Consider the following 26,607-nt stretch of genomic DNA (forward strand, 5'->3'; position numbering starts at 1 on the left):
CGTTGTCTTGCAACCCACAGCACAGGCTATGTACAGTTTGAGGTAAGATAATTCATGTAAAAATGTGTAAATATTAAAAAAACAGTCATTAAAAACATCTGTCATCGGGCTCATTGTCATATACTGCAATAGTAAGAGAGGTGCAATTTGGATAATGTGTATTGCCGCCTTAAAAACAAATAATAACCACATGTTTGCGACTTAATGGTCATAGTTACCAGGTCATAAAATTCCAACAAAAAAAAAAGAAAAAACAAGTTTGCTATTTCCAAAATGGCCGCCATGCAATATAAACAAAAATGTTACTTTTGGAAATGTTTAAAAATAACGTTACTTTTGTAAAATTATACTTACAAACATAGTTCATTGATAGTGTATGTGAGCCCTTCCTTCACACGTGGGATCATATTATAATAAAATATAATTTTTCTTTCATGTATCTTTTATTATGCCTAACTATATAACTTTATATTATAATAAATCTTGGATCATTTATACGTCTAGATAGAATGTGACAGCTATCAAAAGGTTGACAGTCAACCTCTATTCTGAGCAATGCACGCACACTAACATTAAGTTTGTTAAAGATACAAATCGCGAGTATAAGACGTAGCTCGTCACGCACACTAAAGTAATAAACCTGGCCTATTTTCATTGGTCGTCTAGTAGCAGGTGGCTTTTAATAGACGTTATAATATTATATTAAATACTAAGCCGAAGGCCGACTGTTATTAATTCATAATTGTTAAAAAACGTTTGTGTGGTAAAGATTACTATAACATAAATGACTTTCTTAATGATACCACAGATTTGGAATGGAGTGCCCGCCCTCAGGCTATTAAATAATAAGTTTAATTGTACAATATTACTTTGTAAACATATTTATTCGATGAAAAAAAAAGCCCGCTGAGTTTGTTGCGCCCATTCTTCTCAGGTCTGAGGCATTCATTTTGGAATGGGTGATAGTTTTTTGACTTTCAATAAGTGATGTCACATCCTATTTTGAATAAAAATATTTGAATTTGAATTCAAATCATAATGTCTCTCTTTCGATTGTTTCTCATTCGAGTCATTTAAATCTTATAAATTTTATGCTCCAACAAAGAGTTCTTATATTCAAATGAGATCTCCTTTTAAAATTTACTAACAAACTTTTTTATATCTATCTTGCAATCATGTGACATTTAACTAGCTATATATATAGTTCAAACTTACATCATGTAAACGTCTAGATAGACTGTGATAGATGTGAAAACGTCGAAATAAATTGAGGTTGACTGTTAACCTCTATTTTGAGCAATGCACGCACGCTAACACAAAGTGACATACAATTCGCGAGTGTAAGACTTAACTTGTCAAGCACACTATACTATATTCCTGGCCTGTTTTTATCGGTTGTCTAACAGCAAGAGACTTTAACGCCAATATGTTATGTTACATTCAGGACTTGAGAGACATTTCTCTATAGTTTGTTAGAAGATGATGAGTGGGTTTTGGTAGGCCTTAATACGTTTTACGTGAGACTTGAGCATATTAAATATAATAAAACACTTTTACGAACCACTTGAATAGAATATATATTCAATAATTTCACTATTTATTTATATATTAGGTTTATTTACAATCACTTACAATAAGACACACAAATATAAAAAGTAGAACTAAAAACTAGGAGCTAAATGTAGTGATTACTTACAAATAAACACAGCATGCACAGAAGTAATTAATTTACGTATTATATAGAATAAGTTACGAATTAAATATTTTTATTAAATGAATAAATGAGTTATACACAGTTACATCAATTTTACAATTATTATAACATAAAGATTACCAATGTTGGTGCAAATGGTCTTGCGGAATTTGGCTAAGGAATCAGCAGCATATGTCAACATCAGCTACGCTATAAGAATTTAAAATTTTACATAATCGAGGGACTGGGGAATTGGTACCTAGGATCGTTCGAAGAAGTGGAGGACAAAGTGGAGTAATAGTCTTACGTGGAATTCTTACTGGTACTCTTTGACCAAATTTATTTAGCAATTCGGGACAGTCGATAAAGCCTTTCAATAGTTTATGAGTAAACAGAAGAACACTATAATCACAACTATAAGTAACACTAAATGATTTGTAACAATAGGGCAGTCGGGTGACCAGCAGCCAGCACGTCCGATACTTTCGACTGCCCAACAAGAAGTGCCCAATAGCCGAGAGCAATTAGTAAGAGTTACCCTACTACCAACCTTAATAAAACAAAACTACCAACATCATAATAAAGTGACATCACTAAGATTTTGGCATGTGATTAAATAATATTACATTTACTAAAAATATACTAAATATAATAAATAAAACAATATAATATTAACAGGTTACAAATTATTCTATTAATATTATCAAAACTGAATGTTGGTACTAATTGGAATGTCAAATAACCATTACATTAGTATCTCCAGTTTGACCATTGGAACATACTTTTAAGGCGACACTAAATGCCGGCGACCTTTAGCGATATGAGTTCACGGCTCCTATGTAACAAAGCCAATATTTTCAAAATTCTTGCATCGAAAATTTAACATTTTAACAGACGCAAACAGTTTAATTGCTTACAATCCTCATTAATGATTACTAATCTTAATAAATGTACCAACACAAAAAAGTAAAAGCTATAAGAACAACTTTTATGAGAGCAGTATACTAAACAAATGCATCATGCCGAGAAAAAACTTGTTTAACTGCAAACAAAACTGGTAGTTCATAATAGCTCTGGAGTGTTAAGTTTAACCAACAGCAAGCATTAGCAACCTACAAGTAAGACTTAAGGGTATGTGTAACAGGATAAAGTAGTGTTCATAGCTCCAAATGCTATATTTTCACCACAAAACTCGTCTAAAAACACCTTGTTTGCGTGTTTTCTGCTTACTCTTCGCCTTAAGTAAGTTCCACCAAACAAATAAACATCTGACACCAACCCAAACCAGTCGTGAGTCCTACTTACACTGGACCTATGTAAATATTTTAGGACATAAACTGAGATCTATAGAGCGTACTTACACTTTACTAAGACATTACTTACGTAAAACTTAACTGCGTTTGATAAAACGCGAACTTGACTTTTACATTGGGCTGTCTTAGCTTAAGGTCAGTATAATTTCAACTCTCAAATGACTATTAAAACGGAATCAAAGATTATGCTAAGTTTACACTCAGCAAATTTTTACGTGAGTAAAGTCTGAGCTAAACCTAAGAACGCTCTATACAGGGTGTCCCAAAGTTATCGGACATGAAGGGAAAGTACCTTAAATAGCGAAGATAGGCTATTTTACTGAAATAATGGTGTAAGGTCCAGGGATCTGGACGGCCATCTAATCGGTCCATTCGTACCAATCCAAGTAGGTAAAACATTCATTTTACGTTGTTCCTTTCTTTTAAAATACTATGTTACTTAAGAAGAGTTATTAGTTTTTGGCCATTCTTTCGATTGGCATCATAAGAGTAGGGGTGTTTTTTTTTTACATTTAAGTCCGTTCGATTCCCAGGCGAGGCAAGTAATTTTTAGAAAATCTTTGAATGCAGAATTACGAACTTTTAAAAATAACATAAAGTCTTCTTTCAGTAAAATACCCTATCTACGATATTTAAGGTACTTCCCCTTCATGTCCCATAACTTTGGGACATCCTGTATACCCTGACCATTACAAGTTAAATTACAATTAAGTAAGTGAGTGTATTATTACTGTATATTTTATTTTAATTACTTATGCTACATGGAGTTTCTTATTTTATTTTATCTATCTGAGTAGTGTTAATTGTTGTAGTGTTAATTTTCCCTTCATGTCCCATAACTTTGGGACACCCTATTTGTCAGCTATAGATTAGCGTATCTTCATCAAAGAGCATGTTATTAAGAACGCGTTATAATCTGTCTCGTCTCAGTCCTGAAATAACCTCAATCAAATCATGTGATTTAAAATAACATCGTCTACAGACTTAGGCGCCAGATGAGTATTTCTTGTACCTTGTTTATCCCACTTCATCATTATTGTAATGACTAGGTACTTTATTTTTATACGAAGACCAATAAATTATAAGGAGACAGTGTGCGTTATAAAGTCGAGTTATAGACGGGACTCGTCTTAGAGTATCTAACACATTATATACAACATTCCTTTTTTTCTAGTCCAATATAAAAAACTAAGAGATTTAAGTACATGAAATGGTTATTGGCAAATCTTTTATGGAATAATTTTGATAACACGCGATCTTGGCGATTACAATAGCCATAACACATTTTAAAACAATTACAACGTAGTTCAGTTATCGAACGCCAGAGAACGTTAGGTACTATGTCTGTTAACGGTCAATATTATCATCAAAGAGCAGTAAAATAACAGACAAGTCATTGAAATATATTTTACCAACGTGGTTATAAGTTTTGGATTTCGATTAGAATAGAACAGTATAGTAATATAAATATATCAATAACATAAAATATTGCAACACCACACTTGAAGCTACGTACTATGACATCACTTTGGTATGACAAGGGGGCTATGACAAGGGGAGAAAACTGTTAACAAACTCCCAGCACATCTCTTAAGTCATAAAACAACTTGGCCTACCTAATATAATATTAAACTTTTATTATCTATATAATCTAAGCTTAAATTAATTTATTGAATTTGTGCACAGTGAGTCCTAGTATATTGACTGGTATTTTATTATAAAATTGAACACCCAGACGTATGAAGGAGCCCTTAACTCTAGCTGACTTATTAAACGGCACCTACAGTATATTCTTTCTTCTTGAATTGAATGAATTCAAATCACAATTTATCTTGAATTCGGTAATATTTTTACTAAACTAACATACATTATATTCATATATATGTATGTGTTTATCAACTTGAATAGTTCCCGAAGCGAGTCTCTTGGTGGCATATTATAAATTGTTGGAATAGACATCTAGATATTGTTGTATCATAACGTAATCTTAATACATCTTATATGTATTTATTTAAAGAAGTCTCAGTTATGTAAAGGAAAATAATTCTATTCGAAATAACTTCATTTAGATTTAGTGCAAGGCTTAATCTGTCTGGCCACGAATCTTTTGATTTACGCACTGTTTCCGCGGGAATAGTCACTGTTTGTTCTAGAACTTTCGCGACATATCTGCCGGCTGGGTTTTATTTGTTAAGTATGCGTTACCAATTAAGCTTTAAATAAAGCGCCTTTTGTTTTATACTCTAAGACGCGGGTATAACGACACCCGCCACGCGAAAGCACCACAATCAATTCAGGCCTAATGGCTTAGACTAGCCACAAGCCTATCTTTAGAACCGCCTTAGCGAGGTACAGCATCTGATTAATAATAATCAGTTCGTAGACTCAATTACACGATACATTAGGTACTGAGGTGGATGTACTATAAATTATCATTACACATTGTTTTATTTTGTTACTATAGAACCGACTCCTTAAGGTGGTCTTTGTGGGACAATATGACGCATACCTACTATGTAATATTAGTAATTCTAGCTTACGGTCTTACTACTCGTATCTTTAAGATGGTTCATACGACACTACAAAACTGCAATTTCTTTTCATAAAGATTAGCTCGCGCTACAGAGCACTAGAGCGCAGTTATTTAGTGTCTAGTAAATTAAATTCCCTAGACAAGGGCGTTAATTTAAGTCCATAGTAATTTTTCATTATGGAGTTAGGTCGACATATGAAATTAAAATAGAGTCACATTCGATTTTTTTTATGAAAATAAGGGTCGAGACGAGCGGGACGTTCAGCTGATGGTAATTGATACGCCCTGCCCATTACAATGGAGTGCCGCGGGATTCAGGATTCTTGAAGAAACTCAAAAAATCTTAGGGGCATTACAATAAATATGGCTACCACTAAGGCGCTCTTATTTTCTATTTTTGTGTTGTGGAACCTGCCTCCGATATAATTCGATTTGAATTTAAAGTCAGCAGGACTTTAAATTAAAATCGATAAGTACAATACGATACGATAACTACCTAGCTCATTCTTCACCCATAACAAACTATTAACAACTTTTAATGTTACAAAAAAAAACCATTATCATACATCAACCATTCGTCTTTGTAGGCAGGCTTTTAAATACAGCTATATAACCATCATCTAATTTTAGCCATCGATAGAAATTTTCATGATATGTGACAAAAAAGACCAAAACCTAACGATATAATGAGTAGTAGAACAAACGCGTAATAGTAAAACAGTCACATTTTCTCGTCATATTCACATTGCCGCCGCTACTACAGTTATATATATAGATATTTTAATATAAATTATTGAAGTGAAAACTTCTTTAGTGTGTTTTTGATTTAAATGAAACGAAAAAGCGAGACAGTAAATAGATACAGACACATAAATTCATAAGATTTAACGTGGGAAAAAATGAGAAAGGAAGCATTATACGGTGTTTTGGTACCAGGCGATCATAGTTGAAGAAGAGATTGTCTTGTGTATGACGCGAGTATACCTTAATATATTCTGACCTTATGCGTACGACGTATTACTACATGGACATAACAGGAGAACATGAATGGTAGCGGTGATAGTAATGTATTTCAAAGCGGTTGAAATCGATTGCCATCCTAGCAACATGTACCAGGACTTCAAATGCAGTGAGGAGGTTCATGCACAATGCAGGTTTCACTTTTGACATGTGTACTCTGTACGCACGCAATTTTTTTATAGTTATTTATGCAACTGTTGTGTAATAACGGGTATTAAAACACGAATGTGGATTTATCTCACGAGGCGAAGCCGAGTGTGATAATAGTATCACATGAGTGTTTTAATACCTAATTATCAACAGTTGCATACAAGACTTTATCTACACCCAGAATATGAATCCTCTAAAAGATTCCGGAACAGTAAGCTTACTTACCTAATATCATTCATTACTGATTATAAACAAATAAACTAAGTATTGATGAAATTATTATTTATTTTAGTAGTAATTTACATTTTGTATAGTGCAATAATTAAAATTCACTCGAATATAATGTTCTTTTGCAGCGTTTAAAATGAATCGCTCAGTTTTTGTAAACAAAACAATAAAAATATAGAAGTAAAGTGGCGGGGATTCGAATAACCTACTTTTTTTTTACGGCGTGCGACGTTCTGGGAGTGTGGAGAGCGCGTAAACGAAAATGTTCTTTTTTTGAAATTCATACAGATACCACGCATCGAGCAATAAGAATGTGGCTGTATGTTGAAACTCTTTGCGCATGTAGGGATAAAAAAAAACATAGGAGTGTTGTTATGAAATTCAGTACAACATTACAACACTCTTTTGGATGATGTAATGGTTATTAGAACATTGGGTGTTTTAATGTTGGCAATAAGCTGACTGTTTGAGAATCTTTAATAGAGGATTTAAAGCATGGGTGTAGATAAAATTATTTATTAGGTACTGTCATATTACACACACTTTTACATTGGTATTATTATAGATTTATGTATTGTTCTGGTACGTGTAGCAGTTACGGTGTACACAGCACTAACAACATAAAATAAATTTATAATAATATTGAAACTTGGTTAATAAGATTAGATTAACTCACACAAATTCTTAAGATATACTTGTCTATACAATTCATATTCTTTTTTGTATTATCAATATTCACTTTAAATTTATAATTAGTTGTAAATATCCGGTCAATGTAGACATTCGAAGGTGCATTAAATGACAACAAGCTGAAAATCAGTAAAATTGTTCAAAATATAATCTATATATATAAAAATGAATGTTAATGTTAATGTTCGTTAGTCTCGCTAAAACAAGAGAACGGCTGGACCGATTTGGCTAATTTTGGTCTTACAATATAATAATAGAATAAATATGAAAATACTCGGAATGAAGTAAAAACAACAATTTTGTTTTTCCATTGATGTGTCCCGGTCGTTCAGAAATCAAATTGAAAGAATAGTTTAATATGAATAACTTACTAGAATTTATATCTTTCTAACTTTCTCAGGATGTAAAAATAAACTTAATTTTATATACAGAAGAACGTCTGTCGGGTCAGCTCGTTATAATTAAAAAAATTAAGTTCCCCATCATTCCCGTATATGGAAAAAAATTTACTCGAGGTCAAATATTAAAAAAACTTTTCGCGATTTTCAGCAAAACGGTAAGTTTTATCATGACAAAAATTGTACATCATAATATTATCTATCAAAAATGTGTCAGTACTTTTTTGCTACAAGCCAGTGTTTTTAAAATGTAAGGATTCAAAAATTTCAATATACATAACTCAACATACATAGAAATGATACAATACGTGACATACTCATGCATATAATAATGGTAATAACTTTTACAACTTTTTAAAACGTTATATCTCAGAAACGATGGCTCGTAGGAAAAACTATCCATACATTTTTCATAGACAATACCCGACAAAGACCTTACCATAATAATCTCAATTTTTTGTTTGATACAATTATAGGAATCATTAAAGATGTCCAGTTAGTTAATAATTTGCTATAGTTACCTAATAGAACTGTATAATGAAATATCAGTTATTATGAACCACAAGTTGTGCCGTTATTTTTGCATAACATAAATAAATTTTACTAAAATAGATCCAGCTGATGCGAACCACCCGCCACCCATAACATTATAATGATAATTATTAGTAACAATATTCATGTCATGATAGATGTCATGTACATTAATTGCTGACGTCCATATTTACTCGATCCGGTTATCTACTTACAACGGCTACCATCTCTTATAATAACTTCAACTGGTTCTAAATATATCTACTCAGATTAATTTGAAAGTTCAAAATAATATTTGATGAAATGAGATTTGGTTTTGTTCGGGGCAGAAATGTGTGAGGTATGTTTTATGTCGTATTTTATTTGTGGATATATATTATATAATACATTTATATTATACTAGCAATGTATTACACAGTAACATATGTATGTACATATGCCTACTGTGCTTGGACTAAGGTTCCATAAAAAAAAATAGGTAAGGTTTTTTCTATATTTTTTTAAGTTCAACAGGATTTTTTTACTACGAAGTAATTTAAATCATTTTGTTGATCGCTTATGCGTAGAAAGTAATGCAAATGGTCGCCTAAGAAATAGGAAGTCGACGGGAAGGGTTGAGTTACTTTTTTTATATTTTATTATCCGCAAGTTTGATATTATTTATTCAATTTTAAATGGTCATATTGTATTCATTATATAATTTTTTAATATTTACATTTTGTGTAAATTATACTAAATTGGTCAGTTAGCAGAGTCTGGCATGGTCCTTAGCGCCTAAGCTATGTTTTGACTTTTGACACATAACAGCGACATAGCACAGATAATATTTAGTTTTTATAGGTTTGCGCATAATTCATTCTCTCTAACATCGTAAAAAAATCAAAATATTAGTCTATGGTTACAATAAACGATATGGAATACGAACATTTGTTAGAGTAGGGTAAGTGCGATATATTCGGAGTATTATCGTATCGTTCCGAATATATCGTTGTCGATTTTGCGAGTAGACCTCCTAAACTGCATCGGAATCGCATCGCTAATTAAAAGTTGATGGTAGGCCCTCAGGTCTCTGCGGAAAAATTTTGATTTGTTATATTCTTTGTGTGATTGATAATAAGTTAAGACTTTTTTTAAATTGCAATGTTTGTATGATTCTTAAATAAATGTGGTAGAAGACCCATAATGAAGCGACGTCTCTACGCATCGCCAAGTGATCTAGCCATTCCCTGGATACTTCTAGCAGTCTGCATTGGACGCGGTCATGGTTCTAGTTGATACTGGGGTGCCCCAGATCAAAGATGAAAGCAATACTCCATATGTGGCATGACCTGCGCTTTGTACAGCGCTAGAATGTGGGCCGGCTTGAAGTATTGCCGTGCTCTATTTATTACGCCCAGCTTCTTCGAAGCCAATTTAGCTTTGCCTTCCAGATGACCACGGAATGGGCAATCGCCAATCGAGACCCAGTATTCCGTTACTAGGCGAGGCTTTAAGGGAGGTGTAGTCGAAAAGCTTTGATACGACAAATGGGTTTTATTTCCTCCGCCGCCGCGATTCTTGTATGCGTAACAATATTCTGTATATGCAACTATTTATGATAGCTTTTCTTACATGACTACATATATCCTGGCAGAGCAGAGATTTTTTAGGATTCCCCATGATTGGTATTAAATTAAACGATATGCTGAGAAAACTCTAAAAAGGGCATGGTTTGCTGAATAAGCTGCTGTGGCGTTACAAGATATGATATATTTGTAAGCGTTGATAAAAAATTTGGTTCTTAAATGGTGTTATATTTAATTTATTTTACGCAGTGTATCAATTTATATGGCTGTAAAAAAGTCAAATTTACCTTAATTTTTTTTATAATTAGAGGTATTTAAGAATAAGGTTTCCTATATGAAGTTTTGTACATTATTATATATTATATTATTTCTTTAGTGAGAAACTTAATTATTAAGGGTAAATGTATATACTTCTATAATAAAGTCTCAGCCACTATTCAGGCATTATCTATAAATAAATTTAAATGATTTATTAAAAAATGGCTTTGTCGTAAATCCTACTACTCCACAGCTGAATATCTAAGTGATCCGACAGCCTGGGACAAGATTATGATTATTTTATAGCAATAGCATTGACAATACAATATTGTATATTTCAATGAAAAGAGCGTAAAAAATGTTGGGAGAGTTTCTTGCGCCGCTTATGCTCTCTCAGAGCGCCATTTGGTTCCGAAGCGGTAGTAGTATCACAAAATTAGAAATAACATCAAAAAGAATTCTAACGGAATCAATTTTGAGAAAATAAATGCCTTTTATGCCTTTTATTATAACTGTGATTGTGATGTGATTTCATGCATTATCTATACGTTGTTACCGATCGGTAACTACATGGTAAATCAGTGATTGTAATGCTATTGAGAATCATCTTAAACATAATGACTTTATTGTTTCCGCGTTTACTCTACGGGAAACCGATATGTAGTGAAATAATAAGAAAACTTTACGACTAATTGTTTCTTTAGCAGTCTTCTTAAATGTAGTCGCACACTAAACGATTCAGTAAAATAGATAGAGGTGAAATTTAAAAGAAGTTTAGTTCAAGGTTAGTTTTGTTCTTCTCGTATCATCGTCGATCATCAAAATCTTAACATAAACGGGATGTTTTCCCACTTTTTCCATATATTTGCTTGTGGTGGCAGGATGATCCTGTTGCCGGAGACTCGGTTTCAGATTCTTAAAAGTTATTGTGTGTATATATATGTATGGATATATATATATATATATATATTTATTATATATAATCGCTTATAAAATGCTCACTGAATACCTTTATTTATTTACGGTGTGTGTGGATGATGCAGCTACTGTACTCAATAACTTTTGTATTAATTTACATTTACTTTTTTGACTTACTCGTGTAAGACATTGACTATTTGACGTTTGAGTTTGTTTGTTGCATCATTTTACATATTATATTGTAATTCAAATGATTTGTAAATCGATGGAAATGTAAATCTTGATATAAAAGCGCAAACTCAACCCTTTACTATGTAGCGGTAGATTCAATAAGAAAAATATTTTTTTTTGACATTCATAAGTGTCATTTCCGTGACCTACGTGAATAAACTGATTTTGATTTGATTTATTATCCTCATTGGATATATCACATGGCTCAGTGGAAGAGCGCTCGCACGGAACGTGAGAGGTCGCGGGTTCCAGTCCCGCAACGTTCATAACTTTTGTTTTTAAATTTTATTTGTGTAATTATATAAATGTACAATATATATCGCCATTTTAATTGTTATTAATTAATCATAATGTAGCCGCAGGCTGTCCGATCGCTGACGTGATACTGTGATCTCTGTGTTAAGAGTCGTTTTAGAGTTCACATTTTTAGGGTTCCGTAGCCAAATGGCAAAAAACAGAACCCATATAGCTTCGTTATGTCTGTCTGTCTGTCGATACACATGTCACAGCCACCTTTTTCCCAAACTATAAGAACGATACTGTTGAAACTTGGTAATGTAGATGTATTCTGTGAACCGCATTAGCATTTTCACACAAAAATAGAAAAAAAAACAATAAATTTTGGGGGTTCCCCATACTTAGAACTGAAACTCAAAAATTTTTTTTTCATCAAAACCATACGTGTGGGGTCATACCATCTATGAATATCGTCTTCAAAAATTATATTGAGGTTTCTAATATATTTTTTTTTCTAAACTGAATAATTTGCACGAGGGACACTTCCAAAGTGGCAAATGTGTTTCCCCCCTGTAACTTCTAAAATAAGAGAATGATAAAACTAAAAAATATATGATGTACATTACCATGCAAACTTCCCATGGAAATTGGTTTGAACGAGATCTAGTAAGAATTTTTTTTTAATACGTATAAATGATGAGAGAAAGATTTTTTCTCTCTCTCTCATGGGCGAGTCCGACTCCCACTTGGCCGCTTTTTTGTTTTACCATTTACTTCGTCATGACAACAGCCTGCACAGTATATTCCGGGTGTGCGGCCCCACTACAGGGTACCGTAAAGCCTTTAAACCTTCAAGTTCAAGCAAACAATTAGTCGTTTTGTTTACCGCTTGTGGTTTCAAACAACATTAACAATAAGATTAGCCTTAGGCAGAGGTCAAAGAGCTCTGTCAAAATTGCTTTGAGGATCGCTTCTGCAATCACGATGAAGGCTCTTTCAATTAAAATCTTACCTTATTTCTTGTAGACAAAGTTTAGAGGTATTTTTTATCATTTTTCCAAATCTCAATTAGTTTGGGTCGATAACAGGTCAAAAATTAACGAAAACATAAAAAACTTTGATAGTTGTTGGAGGACACAATCTTTTAAGCTGTTTAAATAAAAAATCTATTAAGTTTACAGACAAATGATTTTCAGTAGTGTTGATTATATGGGCTGTTTTTCATATACAGACAGTTTATTTTGGGAATCATTTTGGAAAATATTTTATATTTTACTATAAACTTATTTATATTATATCTTCGTCGATTTTATCGATATTTCTAACACAATAAGTTATTCGAATTGTTTAAATACGCCATCAAACAACATACCTTTAACAATTATTGTAAATGTTACAAAAATGAATTCAATTTCTATTTCGAAATGTTTCCATAACTTAGACTGAGCGATTCTCACAAAATGTATCTCTAGAAAGAGACAGCAGTACACCAATAATTGTTTCTTTTCTGTTAGTCTGTATAGAATATATGACGTTGGCAAATAAAATTTCTAGCAAGAAATAATAAATCGCCAATAATACCTACACCTATTTGCCCATAATTATTCTATCTCTGTATAATATCTCAGTTTATACTAAACATTATACACTCGCTGTCTTATTGATAAATGCAATGAAAAGTTACTCCAATTTTAAAATTATTCCATCCTGTCATGTGTCGCGTTTATGAACATCACAGAAAAAGTTTGTACATTTATATTCCATTTCACTGCGTGTTGAAATTAGTAAAGTATTTAGATAACTGTTATGTTAGCTTCGTAAGGCTATAATTAACATAGGCAAAGAATGTGGTGTGGTGGATATAAAAATTGATGAGTAAACATAAAACTGGTACAATGTCAAGGGGAATGACCCGCGCGCCGGCTGGTCACTGCCTACGACAGGCAGTAGACTCCCTACGCTTGCATTATTTGTAGGTATAATATATTACGTACGACGGAACGTTAACGCAATACTTTGTCTATAATATTGTTTTAATTGCTTGCATTTTATTTGAAAGTTTGAAAATAGAATTTATACTTTTGAAAATGGAAGTTTCACACATACTTATATATTGACATCGTGGTAGTATGCATTTTTTTTTTAATTTATCGGCAATGACGCAATGAGTGGTATACCTACCTACCTATCTGCTATTCGGCCAGCTTATGAGACGGTATGCCAATATCAGCGTGTCGTTTAGAGCATTATATGTCCTTCTTAGGAACAACGTTAACCTGACCATAATATTTATTATAACAGGTTCAGATCAGGAGGACAAAGAAAATATAACCACTCACATATTTATTTAAAACCAATCATGTGACGGATGGATTTACGTTTAGCTACATCTAGCAAAGGATCAGCGTCATACAGCCAGCTTAGAAGGAAGATATTAAAATCTGACAGCTAGATAATGTAGTAGTAAGATTAAAATATAAATAAGCAATATATAAACATCTATTTAATTGATTTTAATCTAATGACCGTCTTTGTGAGCTTCGAATTTTGTTACACAATAATAATCGGATAAGTCAAGGCTGTAGGTTTGTGAATACAATAGCAACTGTCACAAAAGATTAATCAATGAAGTATCAAGTAATAATATATGTCTTTTACTTTTGAAATCCATGGTATGAGATCAATGGCGGTTAATCAGTTGTATGTTCTTTTGTACATTTCAATCAATAAAGATAATCGTATTTTATTCTTTACTCATGCTAGTTAGTTGGTTAATTTGACTGGGCTGTGTAGACATTTAGCCTCTTGATTGGGCCATTGTGTGCGTTCGTTAATCTTTTTACTCCAACCAGCCCAGGCCGACCCAGAAAGATGCCTGCAGCTGCATTTTCAGACTGCTGCAGGAATCCGGGACCGATACTGGAGATTGGAGAATTTGTGCCCGCTATTCGGCCACGCTCCTGTAAGCACATGCAGTGACGTTTCTCCTGTCTCCGTGTATTTGTTGCATAGCGGGCTGTCCGTAACACCTATGGTACATAGATGATTTGAATATTCATTAATTAATTTTAGTTAAGTTCCTGTAACCCCTAGCTGGGGCAGAGGGTATCCATAGTGCATCTCCACCACGGTCAGTTGTCAGCATCTCTCTTGATTTCACTCCAGGTCTTTCCGATGTCTTTCGCTTCGTCAGTGACAGTCCGCAGCCAGGTTTGCTTTGGACGGCCGCGTTTGCTGTTTAGTTGAGGATTCCAGTCTAGGGCTTGCCTCGGTGTATGGTTGGAATCCCTTCGGAGTGTGTTAACTGGCCGGTTATAATACCTCTAATTTTGCGTATACTAAATAAACTACGTTCTTAGTTACTCGCCTATGTTTTTGGGAAGTTCCATACAGGTTTTTGATTGGCGAAAGTGTTGAAATTTTAAGCTCAAACATCCACATCGTTTAATTAGATTGTTTTACAAGCTTCCAATAAGTAAGGGCCGTACACTTTCAGATACTATATTAGGAAAATATAGTAGCAATTGTTCACAATATGTTGTGTCACAGTGTCCCCTCACCTCAATGGGTTGACTGAATTGTTTGCTTTGCGATATCTACTAGTGTCTTCAGTGATAAAGGGGCGAAACGTGAACATATTTAATGTTTAATTTCATCTTAGCTCCTACATGCGTTCCTGAGAAATATGGGCTTGACTGACTGACAGATAGACAACAAAGCGATCCTTTAGGATTCCTTATTTATTTATGATATACAGAACCTCAGTATGAAAAAGTCTTCAACTTGGCATTGCGTAAATATGTGGCTTTATTGTGTGTCTCCTACCGCATTTATCACGAGAAGAGAGAGAGATTCCTGCTGCCGGTGGAGATCACTTTCACACGAAACGCTTACTATCTGGATGTGTGGCGTTCCTCCACAGCGCGGATCTCAAGGAACTTTCTGCCATGTTCAACCAAAGCGCGCACAACTTCTTAAAACGGTCGGCAATTCTTTCGATCCTTTGATTCCTCTGGTTTTGCATGAGAATTTCGGCGGCAGTGATCATTTACTTTACACTTAAGAAGAACAAAAGTAAAAAATCATAGACACCACGTCAAACCTTGACTTTTCAAGGAATGGACTTCCTTACCAATTATTAGATATCTATTCAATATTAATAAATGAAAAGAAAAAAATCACCAACTTATCTTTTAACGTAGATAAAAACCAAGGAAATATTTACTAGCTACAATATTTAAAATGTGTTATTCTTTTTCTAACTCAGATAATATAAAATGACCTCAGTATATTCACTCACGGTTGCAGTGATTAGTCTTTTAGATATTCATATGTACTTATTTTATTATTAACCTTGTGAATGCAATGAGGTAAATCGTCTTAAATTACCGTATGTCCTGACCGAGGCAACATCCAGTAATTACTTATTATCTTACGGTTGTTAAGCTACTAAATCGTTCAAATCACTTTGAGCAGGATGCATAGAAGATTATTAGCTGATGAGCAGCATGTGTCAAGCGATTAATTACCTACTAAGCAATGGTAGAACGGAATTTGGGAGAACGTTGTTAATGATAAACTCCAGAGGAATTATAAGGCGTCGAATACACGTACATATTATGACTGACTAAAACCGAAAATACAATTTCATATTTAAATAGAACACTTTTTAAAGGATTATAACTGGTGTTATTGTAACTGTTTTTACATTAGTTTTTGCGTTAAAGACTCTGTGATAGTATCTATCACTACTCTGTGTTAAAAGTAACATTTTTTAGCTAACTTGTCGTTTCGTGACCTTTTCAGAGCACGTTTGAAGGGGGACTCAAACGAAACGCCGTGTTCTAATAATAATAATGAAACTTTTACACAAAAAACAGATACAATTACACGCGTTTTATTACTATAAAAAGTGTTTTTTTTAATGCGTAACACTCGCGTAAATCAAAGAAAATACTACAATTTCATAATTCATATAATATTTTAACTAAGAGTTATTATTAAAAGCTCAAATCCTTTCTTCAAATCAAATCAAATTCATGACGAAGCTTTCTTTCTAATCATCAAAATAATTCAGGTTGATTTAAAATACCAAACAAAAAAGGAATTAATCTATAATATTTATAATAAAACATTCATGTTATTATTAATATTATAAAGATAATACGAAACAAGAACTAAATTAATTTAAAAGATTTAAGTATAATAAAACTATCATGTTATTATAATATAGTCTTCTAAGTATTTAATAAAATCTAATCGGTGGAATTAATTCTCCGCCATTTCTAATGTTACAGTTAGAAGTATTAATGTTGCGGCCATTACTGCCAATTTCCATTAAAAACAGATCGCGTCCGATTTAACTTCCTATGAATACGACTATTTCACACGAGGCAAGATTAGATCGTGCTTGATATCTCGTAAATTAATTGCTGAGATTTGATAAAGCGTTTGATTAGCAGTCGGGTCATCGAGGAACGTTTATTCTAACGGTATGCTGATGTTAATTTATTATGGATCGGCGCCGGCGCATGGCAACTGTGATCCGGCTTGAAGCTAAGCTCTTTAGTATGTCGTGCGAGTGTTGTTTATATTTATTCGATACTTGGAATATATTATATATATTTTTTGGAGAGAAAGAGACAAATCTTAATAGATGTAAATCCAGTGTCCCGATGTTTGATTCCAGTGAACTCATAAACTAATGAACGGATTTTAATTACCTACTTTATTGAGTGCAGTTTAGTGCAACTTGAGAGAGAGGATAGTCTTTATTTCGATTTGGGACCCATAATTATTTTTATTTCCAATATTTGTTTTGTATGGACAAATTTTCTATTGGAGAATTTATTGACGCACGGTTTGACAGTTCTGATGTGAAACAATTTCATTATAACAACAGGGAACATATTCTACGAAATAATTATTTTTGATGTTATGAAATATTATTGACAAATTCATAAAAAACAGTATTTTATTTATTATGTACAGAATAACGTCTGTCGGGTCAGCTAGAATCTTAATATTTATGTGCCTATATTCTGGACAGTAGTACCAAATTGAAAATTATCATCAATTGTAGAAAAAAAACATAATGGAAAGGTTTTATAAAAAAGGGGTTGGTGAAAATCAGTGGTATGTTGGTATTATACCACACCACCTGACGCTGAGTCAACTCCTTTTGGTAACATTCACTGCTACACAGTAGTTTTAAATTAAATCATCACTATAATATTAATATATATATTTCCTTTTGAAATGTTTTTGTGATATTTTTTATAAAGTTTTTATGATTTTCCTCTATCCTCTGTAACTCTTTTTAATTGTATAATTCTGTGTGTTTTGGTTTCGTTATTAATAAAGTTTATATTCATTCATTCATTTGTATATCTACTCTAGTCTATAAGATCAATTGACGGAGTTGTTATCATGGTTCCCTGGTACTTCAATTGGTCACCAAGATGGAGTTTGACATCATTAGGGAGGAGTTTAGAGTTATTGTTAGATTAATCGATCTACTCTCCTTCAGTACGCCTAACTTGATTAGCACCACAACCGCTGTCATCAATTTACGAACAGACCTGGATCACGTCACACAACATTATTTGTATCTGGAGGGGTATTTGTGACTATGATTCTCCGATGCGGGACTCGAACCCACGACCTCTCACGTTCCGTGCGAGTGCTCTTCGAACTGAGCTAACCGTTCGAGTGACGTACCGTCATAAAATCTTGTAGGCTTTGTTCATTTAACTCTTAGGTTGCGGCTTCATCTACAGGATCTACTTTACAGTTGATAACCTGCTCAACCCCTATAATTCGTTCGTTGAGTTCGAGTCCTGCATCGTTCATAAAATTTTGTTTTCAAATTTTATTTGTGTATTTATCCCCGAAGTAAGGGTTATCACTTTTCAAACAACAAATTGTTTATAAATCTCCGGCCCAAGTCGCATCTTCTACTTCATATAGATAATATCAAGAGAGTGTTCATAGACAATGTTAGGGTTGGTATCGGTAGCGAAATTAAACCACCGGACATCGCGTCAAAATACGTAATTTCACGCACAGCACAACATTTAAAATAATATCTTTAGTCTGCCTTGGTGTCTTTTCTGTAGCGCGATCCTCGTGGATTTTAAATCACTCCCCGCGGTGCCTGAAATAAATCGTATTCCGAAATCAGAATAAATGTTTCCTCATTTAATTCACTGTCGTTAGGTGCAGCGTGATCTGCACACGGTATTTTAAGTTGGCTTTTAAAATTTTAATCTAGAAGCATTTAAATATGAAACACTCTTACTGTCACACCATTAGGTCTTCTTCAGACCTAAAGTCATTCACTTCAGTCTTTACTTGAACCAATCCTATATTATCTGTCTTTCCCCGACCCGGTCCCGCTATTGTATGATTTGGGAGACCCTTCAAAAAAACTTCATTCTATTTACTAAATAAATTAAACGACCCATCCACCCTTCATGACGAAACCACGCCCAAATATATATATATATATTTATACGTAATAGAATATTATAGTGATACTAAGACTAAGTATCCATCCCTACCGTGCGGTGATACTAATGTTGGATATATTGTGCGAGATAAGCTCATAAGGTTGATTAGTTTTGCATTTCAATATGTTTGTAGCCACTTTTAATGTTAAAGTTTGATGTTGTTTTCGATACATTTTATTTACAAGGTTTTATAAGCGATCCCTTCATTGACGTTCTATACTGATAAAAGTGCACATCGTTCGCATTTTGATAGAGAAAAGGGTGTGCTTAAAGACGATGTAAGTAGACTTTATTCCTTAGTCGTGTGTCAATTGTTTTTGTCCGATTCAAACCAGAACTGAATAAATGTTTTACATTACTGCTTATTTACCAAGAATATTTTTAAGAGCTAAAACAAATGCGGCGATGAATAGATTTAGTAGTCGAAGCAATAAACTTTTGGCATGTTCCATATTTCGGTTTTGTTTTATACGTAGTGATTTGTCTACATGGAATAGATCATCATTGGGTCTATTCAATGTAAATTAAGCTGTTTGCATTACGTCGTCTGCACGCGGCCTTATAACTCGTAATATCAAGAATGCATATTATATCTAGATGGGCCAAGAATCGTTAAAACGTGCTGTAAATTCCAAGTGTACAATTAAAGGCTACCTGCTTATTTTTAGCCTTTCGCTGCGAGCTTTTTTCTTTTGATAAAGCGGCAGACGAGTAATATTAGCCCGCCTGTATAATAGTATCGCGTGCAAAAACACGTAAGGTTCTTAACACTGTGAGCCTGTTATGAGAATTACGATGTACATTATGTCTTCGTACGTAGAACAAAACATTAAACAATATAAATCCATATGTATGTTTACACGGGTCTTTTTTCCGATTAATCATTAAAAAGGCTGTTTTCTGATTTTATTTAATAAAAATTAGGGTCTGCGCGAATCACTAAATATTATACAACCAAAGTCCTCCACCGCGTCTGTCTGTTTTTTCGCGATAAACTCAAAAATAACTACATCGATTTTAATGCTGTTTTCACCATTGGATAGCGTGGTTCTCGAGGAAGGCTTTAGTATATAATTTGTTTAAATTTAGAATTCATTTTTGTATATATTAACGATATTTGTTGGCGGTGTCGGATTAAAATAAACCTGGATTGACAGAACAGCGTCTGTTAAAATTGGAGTGTCTGTATGTAATATTGAAATAACCGTTTTTTACTACATGTTTATGAATATATATACGGTGCATACATAAAACAACATTTTGTTTTAAAACTTTTGTCTGTCTGTCTGTCTGTTTCTTCCGGCCAATTTCTGAAATGGCTGGACCAATTTTGACGGGGCTTTATTGGCAGGTAGCTGATGTAATAAGGAGTAACTAAGGCTACGTTTATTTAAAAAATAAAGTAATGTTGCAATTTCCAAGAAACGGTTTAACTATTAAAATAATTCATATGGCAAAACAACATTTGCCGGATCAGCTCGTATTATATATAATAACTCATGTTAACAAATATTTTAATTGTCACAGCTTGCCACGTTAACTAACTTAAATATTAAAATAACACTCGGTCCTACAAGGGCCTATCAAAATTTAACTACTAACTTATTTTTTACATTCTCCTTTTCAACCGACTTCGAAAACAGGCGTTTCTCAATTCTAGAATATATTGTTTTTGCTTTTTTGTATGTTTGTAGCTCCTAGCTTATTTATTACTTTTTAGTTACCTTCTTTTATAGTATATTAATGTTTGAAGTCAGTCTTTATTGTAAGAATATTTTGCCACAAAATAAAACATCTAATGTTAAATATTAGCAATAGAACTTAGTTCACTGTGAGAGGGTTTTAATTCTATGTAAGGGTGCATGCAGGTAATTCCTTACTTTACCAGCCACACATAATAGCAGGACATTGCTTCAAGAAGCGAGTGTAAGTGATTCCTATCAAAGAGAATGAACTCCGCACATTATAATTCCTATGAATTTGTGTGCGAGGCAAACTTTTAAAAACAGAAGCTGCCACAAATATTGTTTAAAAAGAGTTGGATTGTTTTACCTTAGTCACATCCATACACTTATTAATATTATACTAACATATATTATAATCGACATGACAGCCCGATAATGTGACAGATTTTGATTGGTCACGCTTGATTGTTTACGATTGGTCAAACAAAATTGTTTTTTTTTTTATGAAAATAAGGGACGAGATGAGCAGGACATTCAACTGATGATAATTGATTCCCCCTGCCCATTACATTGCAGTGCCGCTCAAGATTCTTGAAAAACCCAAAAATTCTGAGCAGCACTACAACTGCGCTCGTCACCTTGAGACATAAGTGTAAGTCTCATAATATGCCCAGTAATTTCACTAGTTACAGCGCCCTTCAGACTGAAACACAGTAATGCTTAAAAATTACTGCTTCACAGCAGGAATAGGAGCCGTTGTGGTACCCATAATCTAGCATCCTGTGCAAAGGAGCCTCCCAATGGTTACATTGTTTTTTGAAAATTTATTGAATTAGGCGTTACTTTGCGGAAATCCATAATTATACAAATGATTTAAGTATTCTTTAGTGTTAATTCCGCCAATATTTGTTTTTAAAACAATTCGACACGTGTTTCGCCTCTACACTAGGCATCCTCAGGACGTGTTGTCTCGCCAAAATCTGGCACGACAATATTTGCGGAATTAACACTAAAGAATACTTAAATCATTTGGATACATTGTTTTTTTTAGTTTCCAGAACCGGCAATTAGAGCCAAGGACACAGCCACAGATAAGGACATAGTTAATGAAGTAAACCAGGAGAGGTGAGCACCTATCTCATTGCACATTGTGCTTCTTTCCTGTTTTTTTAGTAGGGCTTGCTTTCTGTCTATACGTCTTTCTGTCAGAGATTATAAATATAACATATCACCAATTAATCACATACAAAATAATAGTAGAAATTATATCTTACAAAATGACTAATAATATCTTAAAAAATTATTACTTAAATCCTATGATCTGTTGTGATCACTGCTTGCGCCTGCCCTCGACTTCTTATACCTAAAAATAAAATGTAGCAACCGAGGCTGCTGGCTAGGGAACGTGTGCCATTACTGGTTCCGAAGTTTAAATGATATCCTCAAGACCTATTACTTTAAAGAGGCGTAGGAGTAACAGGCTGCTTCCACCATTTCTTGATTCCTTTGGAAATCGCAGATAAGAGATTCTCCGGCACCACAATATGGGTCTGGCTATCTCGTTACCTACTATGCCTTTGTGCCCTAGTATCCAGGCCATGGTGACTCTGTTGATCTGGCAGAGGATATTCAGTTTTCTTCTGCATTCCCACACTAACCGTGAAGTTATTGTGCAGGACGTCGGTGCCTTGAGGCTTGGCCATCTGACATTATAGCAATTCCTGTCGAGGTTCACCTGTGAAGTGCGTATACTTTCTACTTTACCTAAGGCTTCATGGTATTTGATTGCTGGGCCAAAGACTTCAGCACCGATACGGGCTTCAGTCCTGAAGCCACCGTATACCAATTAATGGTATGACTATCTAGGCTTACCGCAGCATCGCAGTAGCTTACCTTGTTGCTAACAATTAGGCTGTTTTTAAGCTCAAAGCAAAATGGAGGAATACATAAACCAGGTGAGCACTTTGCCAGCAGCTGTAGGTCAAGCTGGCTTAAATATATCCTCGTTCTAATCCCGTTATTTTTTATTCTGATTCTGCCATTCTGGTGGCCATTGTTACTGCTATATGCAGAGGTGAAAGATATAATATCATCTCCAAGGCAGGATTTTCTTTCTGATCTTTGCAGTTTTGTAAGATATAGTTGCACCGCTACGTTCGATGTCTTATTTTCCCACACCACACAGCCGAATGTGATAATAAGCCTAGCCACCAATAAAAATTTAAGAATAAAAATATATATTTTCTGTGATTAAAGGATAGCTATTGTCACTAGTTCATCTAGCATTTGCACGTGTCGTTTTGATCTGGAAACTCCTGGAAAGGAAGTTCATTGCAGTTTGCATATACGTGCGATATAGTTTCTCCAAGACTGTGTATTGAATCAATTTGTGTATATGGTTTTAGTTCTGCAGTCCAACTTGTAGTGAAGCCAGGTACCTTACCGAGTAACGCAGAAACACTGTGTAAGGCGTCGCGCGGTCTTCTCATGAAGCTACTGGAATATGACCCCAAGCTGCGGTTAAGGTCGCTGAGACAGCTGCAGCAAACCGCTTTTTATTTAGGATATAACTTTGAGCAAATTAAGAAAAAAAAGGTTAGTGGATATCTATAATTATAATATATATAATTTTTTTTAATCTAGATCGTTGGGATTGTCTCACGGTTCCTAAGAGATGTTTGCCTTGGTTCCTGCCGCAAGATTTCATCCTATCACATTTCGAAAATTTCTTATCATAAAAATGTTGAAATTCCTCTCAGATTTTAATTTGAATAATCTTAAACGAAAATTAAGTCATTGAGCTAGGTCTAGGTCAGCATTTTTTGTTATTTTAATTCATCTGGTTGACTTTGATAAAAGCCTAACTTTTGCCAAACTCCACAATACATCTTTCTTCATCATAATCATAATTCTATACCATAGAGTCTGACCGTATCAAAAACATTTTAGCTAATTAACCTGGATTGCCATAAAATCTACCTCAACCTACTTCAGGTTTTTATTTTTTTATCCATATTTTTTTAGTATGAACCCAACCAAAATGATGATGATGAATAAATCATGATAAAAGGTGCCAACTTTTGATGGCACTTGCCAGGCAGTCTGGTAAAAATTTTTTTTTCAGGAGGCTCTCTCAAAGTCGATATATTTTGAAAATGTTAAATTCATAGTTCGGAAAAAAAAGTGTTATTTGAATATTTGGGGCAATTGCGTTATTATATTTTACTGTGATTCATATTCATTGTTTGTTATTTAGGGTTACGGTGACACGTTTCAAATGGACTAAAACAAATTATTATAAAATAAAATATATAATATTATTATACATAAACCACAATTAACAAAAAATGGAGATAATCTGCTTTTTTGTGTTAGTGCCCATAGCTTCTAAAGAACATGCGATAGATTTTTTTTTCTGATGTATTTTACCATCTAGCCAATTGTATATTTAATTACTTGCTACTTACTGAGAATTCATGTTCAAATGATTTCCTACAGTAAAATACGATAAGATATAAATTGTTATAATTATTATTGTAATTTTCAGATTTCTCCAAAGCACATCGTGGTCCAATTACAAAAAGAAAATGAAGAAAGTTGTACGCGGGACGTGCTAGAGGATCTAGTATCAACATTTGATCAAGATTTATCTATAGTATAATCTGCAATGATATTCAATATACAATTTTATGATTAAACATCTTTTTATTTCTATGTTTACTGAGATGGGATGGACTATGGAGAAATTAATGCGTCCAGTTTTATAGTAAATAAATAAGTAGAGCAAATTTTTTTAATTTTATTTATTTTTTACGGAAAAGGAGGACAAACGAGCGTACCTGGTGTTAAGTGATAACTGCCGCCCACATTCTCTTGCAACATCATAGAAGAGCGTTGCGGGCATTTAAGGAGGGTGAATGCGCTTTTTTCGAAGGTACCTATGTCGTATCGTCCCGGAAACACCACACAAGGAAGCTCATTCCACAGCTTTGTAGTACGTGGAAGAAAGCTCCTTAAAAACCGCACTGTGGAGGACCACCATACATCCAGATGGTGGGGATGATATCCTACGTTGTGGCGTGTCGTGCGAAGGTGGAATTCGACGGCAGAAATCAGGTGATAAATGCGGTAGGAGACACACAGTGAAGCGACATCTTTACGCAACGCTAAGTGATCCAGCCGTTCACAGAGCACTAGGTCCCCGACAATTGGAGCTGCTCTGCGTTGCACGCGGTCAAATGGCTGATACTGGGGTGCGCCAGACCAGAGATGAAAGCTACTACAGCTACAATACTCCATGAGTGGCCGGACCTGCGCTTTACAAGAGCGCTAGAATGGTAGGAAGAAAGTTTGGCTTTGGCCTCCAGATAACCGCGGAATTGGCAATCGCTGGAGATTTCGAGACCCAGTATCAGTATTCCGGTATAGTATTCTATATCTTAGATTATATACTACACCAGAGAGTAATACTTACTTTAATGAGGGCTACACTTTAACCCCCTTATTCATAATAGTCTGCTAACTTAAAGCATTGCTAATTCTCACTCTGTCTTCTTCTATTGACCTAAGTCAGATTCAGAAAAAACACTCCTTAGCGGCTGTTTTAAGTTAGCGGACCATTATGAATAAGGGGGTAAGTTTACATTTGTGATCGATTTTAACATCGAGTGATGATGGTTCCGAGGATGGTAGAGTGTTGAAACCACAGCACACTATTACTCTGACAAGTTTGAAACCAATGATAAATAAAACCATAGATATTCGTTACGATAAAAATAACGTGTATTGATTTGGGAACTAAATATGGCTGCCTCGATTACAATTTAGACAGCTCATACGCAAGCAGTAGGCAATAGGTTATTGTATAAATTATAATCGTTTCTTTTTTATTATTATTCTCATAGAACAGACTTAAAATCGATAGTTGCATGTATATGTATATATATATATTGTATGGATTAGAAATTCTGAACAATTGAAAATTATTAATCAATTATTAATACGATAATAGTAGCTCTCTTACAATAACGATTCTGTTTCATGCATGTTTTTAATTGCTAGTTAAGACTTTTTAATAGACATGAGAGTTTAAACAACTTTTGTGAAAGGGAAAGGATTTCTTGAAAACTTGGTTGAAATAAACAAGGAATTGGAATTTAAAGTTATTTGTTATTAAATGAATAGTGCCCAAACTAAACCAAGTTCATTAATATCATTATCAATGTAGGTATGCTATCGCAGGAATTTTGTGTTATTTTTGGCTGTATGACCCAAAAAAAATTAAATTGACTATCTAAATATTTAAATAACGATAAAAGATATTGGTTAGTATATGGAAAAAAAAAATCCTTTGATTAATGGAAATGATACGATGGCTATCTAAGTACCGACTATGTTTTTCAGCGATTACTTCCATATGTGACTGGTACTCAGTCTACGCTTTCGGTACAATGTGGGGCGCACTAGATTTTTATCCAGAATTTGGTTGTAATTTCTGCAGTACTACAACTTTGTCCCTATTTCAAATATATTTATTTGCCTTTTTTCAAAAAGTTTACCCGTGCCAGGCAATATCTGCGTGCTCCATTATAATTTTTCTTTTTTCACATTTTTATAAGCGAAGCCAATTTTGTAATGTCGTTGTAA

At 33.9% G+C, this 26,607-nt stretch overlaps 1 protein-coding gene across 1 annotated transcript in view; it reads left to right on the top strand.

The window, feature by feature from the left end:
* The window catches only part of LOC126979438 (serine/threonine-protein kinase S6KL), a 111,774-nt gene extending 87,115 nt beyond the window's left edge, over positions 1–24,659 (top strand). Inside the window, exons 8-10 of the mRNA XM_050828742.1 lie at positions 22,013–22,086; positions 23,367–23,556; positions 24,509–24,659. Coding sequence (XP_050684699.1) covers positions 22,013–22,086; positions 23,367–23,556; positions 24,509–24,622 — 378 coding nt within the window. The 3' untranslated portion in view covers positions 24,623–24,659. The remainder of the gene's footprint in view (positions 1–22,012; positions 22,087–23,366; positions 23,557–24,508) is intronic.
* The last annotated feature ends 1,948 nt before the right edge of the window (positions 24,660–26,607 follow it).

This window comes from Leptidea sinapis, chromosome 3 (assembly GCF_905404315.1).
Source record: "Leptidea sinapis chromosome 3, ilLepSina1.1, whole genome shotgun sequence".
NCBI lineage: Eukaryota > Metazoa > Arthropoda > Insecta > Lepidoptera > Pieridae > Leptidea > Leptidea sinapis.